This window comes from Bufo bufo, chromosome 9 (genome assembly GCF_905171765.1).
Source record: "Bufo bufo chromosome 9, aBufBuf1.1, whole genome shotgun sequence".
Lineage (NCBI taxonomy): Eukaryota > Metazoa > Chordata > Amphibia > Anura > Bufonidae > Bufo > Bufo bufo.
This window is the reverse complement of record NC_053397.1, coordinates 172806138-172822573: the sequence shown is the minus strand read 5'-3', so window position 1 is coordinate 172822573 and position 16436 is coordinate 172806138. Positions and strand designations below refer to the sequence as shown.

General features: G+C 44.9%; 1 protein-coding gene across 2 annotated transcripts in view; it reads right to left on the bottom strand.

The window, feature by feature from the left end:
• NISCH (nischarin) overlaps positions 1-16436 on the bottom strand; it is a 79300-nt gene that overhangs the window by 27189 nt on the left and 35675 nt on the right. For both annotated transcript variants that reach the window (XR_005774184.1, XM_040407084.1), the window contains exon 14: positions 1245-1339. Coding sequence is in view for 1 of the 2 variants with exons in the window: in XM_040407084.1 (XP_040263018.1) it covers positions 1245-1339 (95 nt within the window). In the remaining variant the exon portion in view is untranslated. The remainder of the gene's footprint in view (positions 1-1244; positions 1340-16436) is intronic.

Below are 16436 nucleotides of genomic sequence, written 5' to 3'. Positions count from 1 at the left end.
TCAGATGTGGGACTATTCATTTCAACGGGGCCGTACAAAATGCGGACAGCATATCCATACATCCATTCCGCCATCCGGCAAAAAAGATGGAACATGTCCTATTCTTGTCCGTTTTGCTGACAAGAATAGGCATTTCTAACAGAGGGCGGGACATGCGGAACGCACATGAGCAGTATCCGTGTTTTACAGACTGTAAAACGGATACGGTTCTGTGCATTTGCATGACACCTAAACAAGTGCTGACTCGTTGATCTGTACTTGTTATTGGCTCAGCATCATGTAATAGACACAGACGTGATTAAGAAAAACATCAGATTAGAATGCAAGGCAACACAAAAGATGAGCAATAACTTCGAAGCCCAAGAGCCATTGCAATCACCCACATAACCAGGAAGCACAAGCCTTGAAATCTACGTACACATCAATGATTATGAATGTAAGGTTTTTAAGGTTTTCCATGTGATATGCTCACATAAAACGAAGGTGGACATTTATCATCCCCTCTGCACCATAAAAGTGGAGCCAGAAAGTTGCAAACTTTGGCGCGCACTGCTAGGGTTTTACTCAACGCTCACCACTCTACAAAGTGGTGAGCGTTGAGGAGCCGTAGTAGGCAGTCCATCACATTTATTAAAACCTATGCCACGAAACTAGCAAAGATTATAACAGAGATCTACACCAGCTCCCTTGCTGGTCTAGATCTCTGATGATCTCATCAATGACATCGTCAATCTAAATCTAGATCTATTAACAGGAACTGCAAAGATGTGCCACAAATATTAAGAGGCGTGAACTTCTTAACTATTGCTTTGGATCTTAAGCAAGCAGTGGAGAGATTAAAGGTCATGTCTCATCTGAGACATTGGTGGCATATCATTAGGATGAGCCACCAATGTCAGATAGGTGTGGGTCCAGAACGGGACTGCTGAAGTGAGCGGAGCAGCTGCACATGTCCGGCTGCCATCCATTTATTTCTATGGGACTGCTGAAAATAGCTGAGCACTGGCTCGGCTATCCCATAGAAGTGAACTGAGCAGTCGCCACGCTTGCGCAGTGCGATCTCCGTTCTTTTCTATGAAGTACCATAGAAATAGGACCTGCACCTATCTGACATAGGTGGCATATCCTAGTGTAAAACACCGGTCTAGATAAATGTCCCCCAAAGTTAAAAAAATTAAAATAAAAATGTCGAGAAAGGTGTATTAGAATTCCTTTAGCACAATAGACTGTGACTATCATATCACCTCGGTGTTTTGGCCCCCATCATGTATGGAATGTTCAACTCCGCATTTCTGTTCGCTTGTCAAGCTACTGGAGAATTTGCTGACTGGGGACAGGTCTAAGAAACACAAAACGATCAGTCACTTGTAAGGAACACATCCTGGGGATTACTACAAATCTAAAAAGTGTTCAGCGTATTTATACTTGCCTTTTTTTTCGTAGTAAAACGTTTTACAGTAAAATCGATTTAAAGGGGTTGTATCACTTCAGCAAATGGCATTTATAACTTAAGGGAAACTTAATACAAGGCACTTACTAATGTATTGCGATTGTCCATATTGCCTCCTTTGCTGGCTGGATTCATTTTTCCATCACATTATACACTGCTCGTTTCCATGGTTACGACCACCCTGTAAATCCATCGGCGGTGGCCGTGCTTGCACAAAAAAGTTAAAAAACGCCGGCCTCTCTGGTGGCCAGGACAGCAGGAGTGCGCATAGTCTAGCAATTTTTTCTATAGTGTGCAAGCACGACTACCATTACTGGATTACAAGGTGGTCGCAACCATGGATATGAACAGTGTATAATGTGATGGGAAAATGAATCCAGCCAGCAAAGGAGGCAATATGGACAATCACAATACATTAGTAAGTGCCTTGTATTAACTTTCTCTACATGATAAATGCCATTTGCTGAAGTGAGACAACCCCTTTAAGACCCACTTTAACTGCAATATCCCAGCCAATCTACAACCAGTGTGGAGAGACACGTGGAGCCTACTGGACGGTACAGATGTTGAGGCAGCTGTATGAGGCTCCAAAGCGCCCTGTGCATTTGACCCACCAATTAGAAGAGGACCCATGTGCGAGACTCCTCTGGCATTGCATGATTGAGTCAGCAACTATTCCGCGTGCTTCCTGTGTCTCTCAACAGCAAATGTAAGATGGGGCAAAATATTGCAAATAACGTGACACTTTAAGCTGTGGAACCCCTACTACAAGAAGCAGCAACTGCAAAATGAAAACAGACTTTAAGAGACATATACGGTAATATATAGAACAAATAGGTATGGTGTTCATTTGCTTCAAGAAATGTATGCAGCTGCTCTTGGAGGGTTCGGAAAATTGATGACGATTTCCCTGGAGATTTTTATTTCTTGGCCTTCTTTAGGACCGAATTTGTACAGCAGATCTCTATGAGAAAGAACTTAAAAAGGTGACTGAACTTTCAAAAAACTTTTGATGTCATAGCGACATATGAAAGGTTTTGATCGGTGGGGATCTGAGAAGATAGAGAAGCGCACCCATAGCATGCTCCCTCTCCCTGCTGCATGAGGGGCTCCACAGAAAGTCTATGGGCCTGTCTCAACTCTGTATTTTGCAGCAAGGAGAGAAGCCTTCTCCGAAGGTAATCTGCATTTCTAGGGACATTTTTGAGATGTACGTACACAATCGATTATTCTCTAATTCCCCATGAAAATGATAGAGAAACTGTTATCTTATCTCCCGCAGGGAGGGAGGCACGGATCTTAGTGATCGAGGGTGGTCAGATCTCCACCGATCTAACATTTATCACCTGTCGTATGCGAGGTATATCTGTGTGAGGATTTTTGCCCTGAAGGCCGTAGGGAAACACCCCTCCGTTAGTTAACAGCAGTAGTATAAACAGGTTTTTGACATTTTTTTTGTAAGTGAATAACTAATCCAGACTACGGTGTCTGCTCTAAAGCTTCAAATTAGGTACAAAGGCGGAGGTCGTTCTTCGAAGAGCTGAAAATTACTGGCCAGTAATGGGAAACGTCCCATGGAAACATTGCATGAGAAGAGAAAGAAGAGAAATGCTGCTGACCATACAACAGACTTGCCAGTGTCTTAGTTCATGAACTAACTGTGTCCTGTTTTTCCCTGGATCCTAAAATAACGGACAGTCATTTTACCCTCAAAATGACCTGTTATTTAGTCTCTTTGGGATTAGGGTTGCCTCATCAGAGACAATTCTTGGCGTACATACACTGCTGTGTGTACACGAGTGACAGCACTATGTAGTTCCATTATATAACTTGTATCTGGCATGTTTTAGCAGTTTTTCCTTATGCAGGCTACATCTCTAATGCTCAGTTGTCACTGGAGCTGGAGGGTGGACAGTAACATGTATCATGGAAACAGTGGGTACTGATCCCTAACGATCTCTTACTCAGAAGCACAATATAGGACATTATAGAGAAGTTCTGATGTGAGTAAGGCTATGTTCACATCTCCTGCAGAGGAAGAGACTAGCGGAGTTAATATATCTAGCATAGCTGGACACCACCGGATCCCCTTTCACTTTAACGGGATCCGACTGGTTTCCAGCATAGATACTTGCAATCTGCTGGAGAAAAAAAACCGCTGGAAACTGCCGGAAACCATCAGTGTGAATGATGATCTAGCGGAGTCCGGTTGTGCCAGATATGGCAACTCCAATAGTACTACCAGAGTTCACTTGTGCAGATGTGACCCTCCCTTAAAGCTCTTGGGATGAGACATAATGCCATTAGCTCTAGCAGTCTTTTCTTGCTTCTCACTCTTCCTCTCGCCTCCCATTTTTCTCTAATAAGGTATATTACAATCTTTCTTATAGACACCTGTATTATTGAGTCATGCAAAGTTAACATTATTTTGCCAAGAGAAAATGTGTATTGAAGTATTAGGTAGCGGCCATTAATTCAACTGGCCACCCATTTAATATAATAGTCTGCTTTCGATCATAGAGGAGATTACAGACCACTAATCGATAATACCAATATACCGTATTTTTCGCTTTATAAGATGCACCTGATGATAAGACGCACCTAGGTTTTTGAGGAGGAAAATAAGAAAAAAATATTTTGAACCAAAAGGTGTGCTTTTAGTAGGTTTTGAACTAATGGTGGTCTGTGGATGACGCACTGTTATTGGGGAACTGTGGATGACGCACTGTTATGGGGGGGATCTGTGGATGACACTGATGGGGGATCTATGGATTACACTGATGGGGGGGATCTGTGGATTAGGCCTCATGCACACGACAGTGTTTTTTCACTGTCAGTGATTTGGCTTCAGTGGTCCGTGTCCGATTTTGCTTTAGTTGTGTTTTCTTTGTGTCTTCCTTTTTTTTTGTCTGACAGGGGGAAAAAAAGGAAGGTTAATGAAAAGTGTAATTTTATTGCACCAAGGTCTTGTAGGAAAAAAACCGTACACGGATGACATATCAGTTGTGCATCCGTTTTTTTTTGACGGACCCATTGACTTGAATGGGTCCGTCTTCCGTTTTCCACTGACAAGAATAGGACAGGTTATATTTTTTGAGGGACTGTAATCACAGATCACGGACGCGGAGAAAAAACTGAGGGCTATCAGTTTTTTTTTCACAGCTCCATAGAAATGAATGGGACCTCCGCTAAACTGTGAAAAATGACGGAACGGACGCGGATGCACACAATGGTCGTGTGCATGAGGCCTTACACTGATGGGGGATCTGTGGATGACACTTATGGGGCTCTGTGGATGACACTTATGTCATCCACAGATCCCCATAAGTGTCATCTACAGATCCCCCATCAGATGCATCAGTGTGGAGGGAAGAGGCGGAGACACTCATGGCGGGGCCCGATGCAGTGATTCTGCTCTAATACACCGGGTCCCGCAGCTGTTTAGTACATTCAATCCGATCCATATCTTAATGTATACCGCACTGTTCTGTACTTACTGTAGCACTGTATGTATAGCATTAAGACGGCGCAAACCGGCAGCTCCCTCGGTCATGCGTCGCCTGCCCCGACTGCCGCAGCTCCCTCCTCAAGCGCCGCCTGCCCGCTTATCTCACTTTATGAATGAACAGGCAGGCGGCGCATGAGGAGGGAGCTGCGGCAGGCGGCGCATGACCGAGGGAGCTGCCGGTCTGCGCCGTCTTAATGCTATACATACGGTACTACAGTAAGTACAGAACAGTGCGGTATACATTAAGATATGGATCGGATTAAAATGTACTTAACAGTTGCGGGGCCCGATGTATTAGAGTAGAGTCACTGCACCGGGCCCCGCCATGAGTGTCCCCGCCTCCTCCCTCCACACTGATACTTCGCAGGCCGCGCTGTGCAGCATAGCGGCCAGCAAAGTATCCGCTTTATAAGACACACGGCCATTTCCCCCCCACTTTTGGGGGGGTAAAGTGCGTCTTATAAAGCGAAAAATACGGTACCTTTTCACATTTTTATTTTTACCCTAATATTTATTGTTTATATCAAATAGCATTCAATATTTTTATTTTTACCTTGATATGTGCACATCATTTTTTATTTTTTTTTATACAGGACTTTATTTTAGCATCCTTCAGACAAAAAATAGCACTCAGGAAATTCATTTTTGGCTGGGCAGTGTCCGTGAAATAAGGCCTAAGTCATCCATGTTTAGCCCAGGAAAAACTTTTTAGGGCGGCTTTCTCACAGATGTTTTTGCTGGCGTTTTTCTGCAGTTCTGGATTTTTGAGATGTTTTCTGCACTTGCACTTTTTTGTATGTTTTTTTTGGGGGTATGAACAATAGCTCCAGATATTAGCTAAAGGTCTATGGAAATATGAAATGCAGCACACAAGCTTTTTATTTTATTTACTACTGGTGTTTTTGTTCAATGTGTAGCAATTTTGTCTGTCTTTTCAAAAACACAGCATACTAGATCTCTTGGCGTTTTTCTGAAATTTCCACGTCCCGTTTTCTACAGGGCAAAAATTCCTTGAAGAAAACGCTTGCGGTCAAACGCTTGCGGACTGGAGCATCTATTCTTATGACACTTAATCCTTTATAATTCCGGCTAGAAGCTTATGAATGCATTGCCATCAGGTCTATCTGGGTGTTACCAGTTGGGGGTTTGTCCCTGCACAATCTGACACTATCCAATCAGTGCTGCAAGTGGCAGACTGTGCAGGGACACCCCTTCCCCAACTGGTAACACACAGTAGGACCTTTATTGCAAATTGCTGGAAAATCATTCACAAAACGTCTAGCAGGAATAATAAAGAATTGAATAATAAACAGAAAATAAAATATAAACCATAAAAATATAAAAATGTGCAGTCACGGTCCCATAGACATATAATAAGGAGCTCTCGCACTATTCAAAAATTAAAATGTTCCACAGCAGTATAGGAGGAGTTAATGCAGAGCCTTAATGATGCATGCTTTCTTGTTATAGTGTTCTTAAATGATTTAAAGTTGCCACTCTTTGGAATAGTACCACACGTACTATGCAGCGGTCATTATATTGTCACTGTTTAGGTCAGCGGTATCGTTGTTGTGCACGATAATTAAGCAGTATATAACATTGTCTGCTTACTGCTTCGTATAGGGTGCACAATGATTGTCAGGTGGTTGCGCCCCTACCGCCCGACCCCTTCAGCAAGGAATGTAGTTATTCTGCGAGATGGTTGAGCAGAGTATATTGTTGGCTGCTTACCAGACCTGTCGCTGCATTCAATGATGGTTGGTACGTACGTAGCTGTGTTCAGGTTTCAATCCTCTTGTAGAGCACCTGTTAGCCTTCTTGCATATGCGCTAGTGCCGGCACTGTTCTCTGGTGCATGCAGGTTTGTCACTCTGTAACACCGGCTTGGATCTTTGATTACAAAGTTTTCGCTGTGAGGAATCGCACTCAGTATATGCTGCTGTGCATTCAATTACCAGATGCGTTTCGAAACCGCAAGGGTTTCTTTCTCAGTGGTTAAAAGTGTAATGAGAATGAGGGACACAAAAACCATTACATATATAGGGATCATGTGACTTATAAGATCTGGACCGGACCGGAACAGGTAAGAACTGATATATAAGACCTGGACTGGACTATGCTTCATCTTAGTTCTTACATTCAGTTCAGACATTGTGGTTATGTGGTTACAATATTTCATGTCACTTCTTTTCTTTATAGACTACATTCTCAATTTATATTACTCATTTTGCATATCATATATACAGTAGTACTTCAGGATTAACAGTCCATATTGTGAATTACGGAATATATACCTAGATACCTCTCATATAATATGGTATACTGAGCTCGTTATATACTAGCATTAATCATGTACAGGGCATACAGGCAATAATTGTGATTTTTGTACTTACCAATCCCTTTCTCGTTACTTACCAATCACTTTCTCAATGCATTGGGGGACACAGCACCATGGGTATACGCCCAGCTACAACTAGGAGGCCACACTAGCAAAGGAAAAGTGTTGGCTATGCCCTCTCCACAGCCACTAGGCTAATCAGTTTGTACCAATAGCATTAGAAGAGAGAAACAGAAGCAAGGAACCAACAAGTGAAGTAAAAACACAGGGTGGGATCTGTGTCCCCCAATGCATTGAACGAGAAAGGGATTTTATGGTAAGTACAAAAATACAATTTTCTTGTTAATGGCATTGGGGGACACAGCACCATGGGACGTCCCAAAGCAGTTCCCGAGGGTGGGAAAAGAACAGCCATGCAAACGGTTGGGTGTACAGGTGCAGGAGAACCATATGACCCAACAGAACCAGGAGAGGCCATAGCATGAAATGAGAGATAGGAAACCAAAGTAATGGGCAGAGAGGCTCCAGGACCAGGAAGAATCCCAAGAGAAAATATTGGGAGACTGCCAGAATCCTAGGACAAGTGCCTGGTAGAAAATCCCAAATGCAAGAAAAAAAAGCAAAAGGGAAACACCCAGCTCGACCCAAGGCTGGGGAAAAAGAAAAATCTGGAGGAGAGGGCATATGTCCTTCATAGAAACAGAGGTGAACAAATGCACACTGGGGAGCCAGAGGAAGGAACTAGAAGATCCCCTTCTCCCCATTGATAAAACAGGAGCACATCACCGCCGGAAAGCGACCATTGGCAGTGACCTAGCCAAACTACATATAGAAATATGCCCTAGGAGAAGGATCTAGAAGAAGACCGATCCAACAAGAAGGTATGGTGGCCCCAAAGAGCCAGAGGGGGAACCTGTCAGAGAAAAAATTGCCTGGGAAAAGACAGAAGTCCTGACCCAAGGAAAACAACTTCCTGGAGGACAAGTAAATTCTGTAAGGCCTAGAAACAAAAGAACCCAGCCAGAAAAAAAAAACTTGGCAAGGAAAAACCACTCAGTATGGTCACAGACCCAGGAAATGTGAAGGCACAGGAGCAAATGCCAGGATAGAGAGGAAACAGGGAGGCACAGGTGACTGAATGCTTCGAGAGAAGGAATCGCAACAGTCACCATGGGAAGAGAGCAAGCCTCCTTCCACCACGAAACAGGTGAGGAGAGAGAAACACCCGATGAGAAGAAGGTGAGACCCCATCCCACCCAGGAATGCAGCCACCCCCTGGGGGAGGAGGGAGAACTTGGCAATGGCTAGGACGAGGGCACATAAGAGCATGCTTTCCAAAAAAAATGGGGGGAGAGTCATTCCCCATGAAAACCGGAAATGTACGGCCAGAGGGAACCCTGAGCACAAGAAGGGTGAGAAAAAAACTGGACCAGTTGCAAGCCCTGAAAATACGAGTGGAGACATACTCGCCTGAAAGATATTGGAGTAGAGAAGAGAAGCCAAAGGAGAAAGCGTTCCCATCCAGAGGGAATGCACCATTCCCCTAATGGTCAATATGAAGGTAAATTGCTCTCTTCTAGAGCAACCAGCTCCCAGGAACAGGGACCTGAAAATGTGGAATAGAAAGTGAGGGTAGAAATCCAAGAAGGAAACAAGCCTATGGGGACCCGGGAGAGAAAGGAACCAAACTGGGTCCAAAGAAGCTGCTCCCAAACAGAGCATATAGAGATGCTATGAGTAGCTGCCCAAGAGGGAATCGGCCAGCTGGACCTGAGACCATAGGAGTAGGGACCCCAAGTAAAATAACTCAGAAGAAGCCCAAGAGAGGCCCACAGGAGTGGACCACATCCTCAGAACAATAGCTGGCTATCAAGGGAAAATGGCTATGAAAGCTAGATGGACCTGCGACCATCAGAGCAAGGACCCCAAGCAAGAAAAGAGGGGCCCACAGGAGCAACTATAGAGAAAAAACATCAGCCATGGTTAACTAACTAAACTAAGAGTAGTTACCGACATACCATATACACTGCCCCCGCCGAAGGAGCAAGTACAGTACCCTGGCTGTCGTCAAGAATTGCGGACACCCATATGGTAGGAGGGATGCCGGATTCGCCAGCGGAAGCCGGAAGAGGCTACACTGACATGTAGAAACCACCTATCGGCCGAGCACAGCAAAAAAAGGGGGAAAGGAGTGGCCGGGGCATACAAGAAAGGCAAGGCCAAGTGAAAGGAGCATCTGGCAGTAGCCAACTACTCCAAAGACAGAGGGGAGTACAGAGGATGCCTGGATATGGAAAAACCCAAGGTACTATATCCGATACGGGAGCCAGCAGTGGAAAACTCACCCCACCTAGGCATGTGTATGGTGCTCACCAGTCCCTCCACAACCCTGTCAGAGAGGACGTCCAGCGATGACCCAAAAACTGCAGTAGCAGCTGGTGCTCACATCGAGGCGAATCCCTGTCGTATAGAGCATCCAGTGATGATCCAGGTACTCCACCAAGATTGGAGCCTACACGTCTGTGAAACCAAGCAGAAAGATAGCAACAACAGTGCGAATACCCCATCAACGAATAGGGTACCTCCTATGGTTGTCGAACAACACACCTAGTATAATAGCTGACAACCAGCCCAAGGTGGAGGAATGTGGTTGCTTGGTGCATATCAGGGCCAAGAGGTCTTGTTAGATAATGCATCATGCAACGAAGAAAAACCATGCCCAGTATAGGGGCAATGAGAGGACTCAGTGCATTCAAAGAGACACGACAGGCGGTGCCCTGCACACACCACTAATGAAGGTGCTAACAAGAGGGCTTGGGGCACCCAGGAGGTGTGACCGAAACAGTGTCCCGCACACACCCGAATACACCACAAAATTAAAAGGCTAAAGAGAAGCCCTGGTGCAGGGAATACTGCACAGGCTGTCGGACATTGCAGCCAGCACTGACATAGAGAATTCTCCTAAAGGAGCAAGACATAACTGCGGGAGTCTAACGAACACAGAACCCCACAGTAAAACTAGAAAGGGCCATGCAAGAGATGGTAGACCACAGTTTGCACGAACAGGGCACAGGGCTGGAGATGGTCCAAAAACTCACCTGATGAGGGAGTAAAATGGCTAAGTGGTGCACACTAGAACCAGGATAGTGTCATAGCAACAGTAACTGGAGAAGGTACGGATCCAGGAATGTGTGTCGAATAGAGCCCCTGCATAGAGCAGTTACCCTGGCTGAAAATAAAAACCTGGCAACCAGGAAGGTCTGCCGTATACATCATGTAGAAGTGGTATGAAAGCCTCCCCCAGAAGGTGAAAGTGTACGTACCTGAGACACCATATAGGCGTGCCAGCGTGCAAAGGGCATGGCAAGGGCCCCACCACACACTGCAGAGTCAGCAAACTGGCGTACTCTAGTGAATGGGAAGTACCTTTACAACAAGAGGAGTTCCACCAAAGAATTCACTAAAAGTGCAAACCAACAACGAAGAGGAGACGTCCCTCAGTGGACATTTGTCTCTGACCACCCAGATACTTCTGTATGGTGAAAGACAGCCTGGTGCTCTGCTCCTAGACAGAATCGGTGCAGAGAAGTCCCCCGATGAGGCAAAAGGTATCATAGGCGATACCCTCACAACTAGTCCTGTTCTGCAGAAAACCAGGATGTAGAGATGGTATGGCCCAAGCCCACGGCTCCCCAGCCACCGCAAAACCACAACCCCCACCATGCCCGGCCGCAGGCTGATAGCTGTAGGCAGTCTGGACATGTTGGGAGCTGCAGCCCCACAACAGTCGGAGAGCCCCAGGCCGGCTACCCCCCATGTAGAGGATGAGCTGGACCTATGAGGGAGAGATCCTAGGCCGTATGGTTGCAGATAGAATCGTGCTTTGCCCAGATCCAGAATCTGAGTCAGAGGTGTCCCCCGAGACAGTGGAAAGACTGCGGAAAACCTGCTTAGGAGAGGAGTCATTGCCAGCCTCAAACTTGTCCTGGGGGTGACCCGAGGACACAGAAGAGGAGCAGGACCTAGTTGAGACAACCCGAGGTCGATTGTGGGACCTGGTGTCTGAGTGTGAGCGTACCCCTTTAGGAGAGGAGTCCCTGGGGGGGCAGAGGCGGCCGCATTTGGGCAGATAAGCGGTCCAATAACTCCACCATGGATTGGGAGGGTAGGGCTGGATTCCCTATGGCCTTGGACAGGGAAGGGGCCTATTCAGGAGGGACCTACACAGAAAGGGGGGCAGGGAGCCCTGAGGGAGCTCACAAACAGGGTCAGGCTGAACGCATGGCGACTTTCTACAGCAACGGGCGGACGAAAAATACGTGGCGACCCCGAAGGTGGGCTGGGAATGGGGGACTTCTCAGCATTGCCAGCCTGGAAGCCGGAAAAAAGAAAAACAAACAGTCAGCCGGAGGTTGTCCTACCGGACCCCAGGTGCTGTGACCCCGAAGAGGTGCCGCAGCAGCCGCAGAAGCATGCAGGAAGGCTGCATGAGATGATCCTCGATGCTGGCAAAATAGAGGCCTTATAGCAGGAGTTAAGTGAAAACTCTGCCCACGGGGCTAAAGCCCACGCTTGAATGAGATGGGGAGGGGGACAGCTCCCAAAAGCGGAGAGGAACGAGGAGGGGCCATGGAAAAAGCCCGGGAAGCCAGAAGGGGAGGGGGGGGGGGGAGAGAGGATGCGGCCTAGTCGAGGTAAAAGCCGTTGCCTCGATTAAAGGGGTTGTCCGAGTTATGAAAAAAAATAATATAGCACTGAAAATCCGATGGGCAGCAATATATAACTAAGCTAAGCAAGTTTTATGCAAAAAAAATATATATATTTCCTTATTTCCCTGGTTCTTTTCTGGCCCTTTGTTTACATGCAATAAAAACAAACAATCTCTGCCCCTCCCCCTGCACTGCTAAGGGAGTGAATACAAGAGCTGCCCTGAGGGACATGTCTGCATGCTGGGAGACTCTGCAGCATGTTGTATGTGTAGGACTACAAGTCCAAGCTGTATAATGACACTGCTAAGGGAGTGAATACAAGAGCTGCCCTGAGTGACATGTCTGCCTGCTGGGAGACTCTGCAGCATGTTGTATGTGTAGGACTACAAGTCCAAGCTGTATAATGACACTGCTAAGGGAGTGGATACAAGAGCTGCCCTGAGTGCTGGGAGAATCAACAGCAACTTGTAAGTGTAGAACTACAAGTCCCACCTGTATAATGACACTGCTAATACACACAGGATCTTCCCCCTACCTTCTTGTGCAATGCTCTCTCTAGTCTGTCAGATCCTGTGCCCAGAATTGTCTCCTCACTGCCTGCTGCAGCTAGCCAGTATGTGCAGCTGAAGGGGTTAAGAATCTTAGGAGAGAGAGAGAGCAGACGGCAGTGAAGGGGGGCGTGGCCAGCACAGTGACGTCTCGTTTACAGGCTTGTAAACGACCTTTATCAGAGCAGGGAGAGAAGCTGACATCACAGGTCATGTGACCCTCAGTGAAATCTGAGAAACCAGGCACTGCAGATAAAGTGAGTTAATTGGAAAGCTGTTAGATTTGCTTAGTTAGGAACATAGAACAAAAAAATAACTCGGACAACCCCTTTAATGAAGCGGCTGGAAAAAGTACGCCGTTGGTGGGACGGAACCGCGGGAAGCCGGGAGCCCTCCGGAAAGGAAAAAAACAGGCATGGGGGGCTCCTGAGGAGGAGCAACGCTCAGGGAGGGGAAAAAACGGGGCAAAAGGTATACCTGGGACCTGAGGACAGGCCAGAGAAGCTACTCTTAGCTTAGTTAGTTAACCATGGCTGATGTTTTTTTCTCTATAGTTGCTCCTGTGAGCCCCTCTTATAGAAGGAAGGCCGGGGAGGGGCATGGGTAGCCAGGAGGAGAAGGGTACTGAAGGAAGGGAGGGAAGAAAGAAGGGCCCTCCCACAAGTGTGGAGAAATATATCCCCCCCCCCCCGGAAAAAAACAGGGGGGAAAAGGGAACCTTCCTAGGCCCCCCGAATAAAGTGAAACCCACACCCTGGCCAAAGGAGGGGAACTAACCCGTCAGGGACGCAGGGGGTAATACTTACCCTCCGGCGTCTTCAGGCGCCTCAGGGTCACCCCTTCGGTAAACTGGAACATACGTGGGATTGCCGGCATGCCACTGCAGATGCAGTAATGGGGGACTGGTTGACTGGCGAGGTACCCAAAGTATGCGCCCGCAGGGGGTGCTGCTAAAGTGGATACACATGATAAGGCCGCATCCTGCAGCAGACAGAGACCTGCAGAAGAAAAGAAATAAAATAAATATAAAAAAGCAGCAAGACCTGCAAAAAAACAGAGAAGGTCATGTCTGCCTCCTACGGACACAAGACTAAAACTGATTAGCCTAGTGGCTGTGGAGAGGGTATAGCCCACCTGGGCGGAGCCAACACTTTTCTTTTGCTAGTGTCAGCCTCCTAGTGGCAGCTGGGCATACACCCATGCTGCTGTGTCCCCCAATGCCATTAACGAGAAATCAAAGCTACTAACTCAAAAAAATGATCTTAGGTCAGAACAAATACAGTTTATTTTGGATAGTATCAAATACTTCCTTACTCACAATTACTTTTATTTTAAGTCTAATTATTAGTTACAGATGACCGGGACCGCCCTGGGGACCAGATTCAAGCCCAGCTATGCTAACCTGTTTATGGCGGCATGGGAGCAAACAAAAATAACACCTAAGCTGGGAGAGAGTCTGGTCCTATGGCGTTGGTATATTGATGACTTTAGTTTAGATTTTAGATTGGCAGGGCACCCATGAGGAATTAACCAAGTTCATAGAAGATAGGTTGGGATTCTCTTGCTGCACAAACAAATTTTTTGTACCGTATTTAATAAAGGAACCAAAGAAAAACCTTCTAACTGAAAAGTGCTGGACGTGTTTATTGTCATGAATAGAAACCAACTTAATTTGAAATTTACGTCAAATATAAGTAGTCAATCAATACAGTTTTTGGATTTAAATATAGAAATGAAAGGGTCAAAATTTATATGTAGCACCTATCAAAAACAGGTAGCTAAAAATAGCTTTATATTAAATACTAGTTGTCACTTACCGCACTGGTTACTAAATGTACCCTTTAGTCAGTTCCGTCATCTCAAGAGAAACTGTACACAGGAGGAACAATTCGAAAAGGAAGCAGAATCCATAAAAGTCCAATTTTTGGAGAAAAAATATCCCCTATCTCTTGTAGATGATTCGCTGAATAAAGTTAGAAAATGAAAACGACTAAAACATTTTCAAGAGACTGAAAAACTAGGAAAGGAAGGTGAACACTCCTCTAAATTAATATTACCTTTTAATGTGGAGTATAAAAAGATATCTAATATAAAAAAACATTGGCACCTAGTAAAAGAGGATAAAGTGAGTGTTTTGGCGACTACTCTTCCAAGTAGACCACCAATTATATTTACCAGAGCTCCAAATTTGGGTTTACAAATAGCCCCCACTATAAGGAGTCAAAAAGAAAGATCTATAACCACACCTTGAGAGAACCTGAAAGGTTTCTATAGGTGTGGATTATGCAGTAATTGTAAAATTACTACGTTTGATAGGAAAACAGCCACTGTAGCATCTAAAGTCAATACATTTAAGTGGGAAATTAAAGAGACATTAACGTGTAATAGTGAGGCAGTGATCTATATTATGGAGTGCCCGTGCGCTAAACAATAGATAGGACGTACGGGAAGACTATTAAAGCACATTAATAATATTAAAAAAGGATATGAGAAGCATACTCTTTCACAGCATTTTAATCTATATCATGCCAGGAATCCAGCAGGTTTAAAATATGCGGCAAAACAATCAGTAAAGAGAGAATGGAGGGGAGATTTTATTTCCAAAATGTCAAGATACGAATCAAGAATGATATACTGTATGAATTTGGATCGCTGGCACTCAATTCTGAAATGGAGATTTTTGGTTTTCTAGAATAGGGTTGGTGGTGGTTTTACATGTCGCTGCCAGATTGTTTTACCAGCGCAACGACGCGCCCTGCATCCCCCCACCGACCTCAAGAATCACCATGGGTTATTATTATTTCCATATATTGTATTTTTTATTTTATTCAATTTTTGCATTTATTTTTTATTTTTGGGGGTTCAACTATATACAATACGGCAATAATAATAATATAGTACAAACCTTAGGGTTTGAACAAGCGCACATATATAAATTTAAGCAATATGGAAGTATATTATATGAGAGGTATCTAGGTATATATTCCGTAATTCACAATATGGACTGTTAATCCTGAAGTACTATATATGTTATGCAAAAAGAGTAATATAAATTGAGAATGTAGTCTATAAAGAAAAGAAGTGACATATGAAATATTGTAACCACATAGCCGCAATGTCTGAACTGAATATAAGAACTAAGATGAAGCATAGTCCGGTCCAGGTCTTACCTGTTCCGGTCCGGTCCAGATCTTAGAAGTCACATTATCCCTATATATGTAATGGTTTTTGTGTCCCTCATTCTCATTACACTTTTAACCACTGAGAAAGAAACCCTTGCGGTTTCGAAACGCATCTGGTAATTGAATGCACAGCAGCATATACGGAGTGCGATTCCTCACAGCGAAAACTTTGCAATCAAAGATCCAAGCCGGTGTTACAGAGTGACAAACCTGCATGCACCAGAGAACAGTGCCGACACTAGCGCTTATGCAAGAAGGCTAACAGGTGCTCTACAAGAGGATTGAAACCTGAACACAGCTACGTACGTACCAACCATCATTGAATGCAGCGACAGGTCTGGTAAGCAGCCAACAATATACTCTGCTCAACCATCTCGCAGAATAACTACATTCCTTGCTGAACGGGTCGGGCGGTAGGGGCGCAACCACCTGACAATCATTGTGCACCCTATACGAAGCAGTAAGCAGACAATGTTATATACTGCTTAATTTTTGAATAGTGCGAGAGCTCCGCACTATATGTCTATAGAGGGACCGTGACTGCACATTTTTATATTTTTATTGTTTATATTTTATTTTCAGTTTTTTTATTCAATTGTTTATTGTGTTTACAAGGTATTTTATATGCCTTGTATTAGGTAATAATAAACGTGGATATATTTGTAAACGTGGATATATTTATTATCAATTGTATTGAAAAG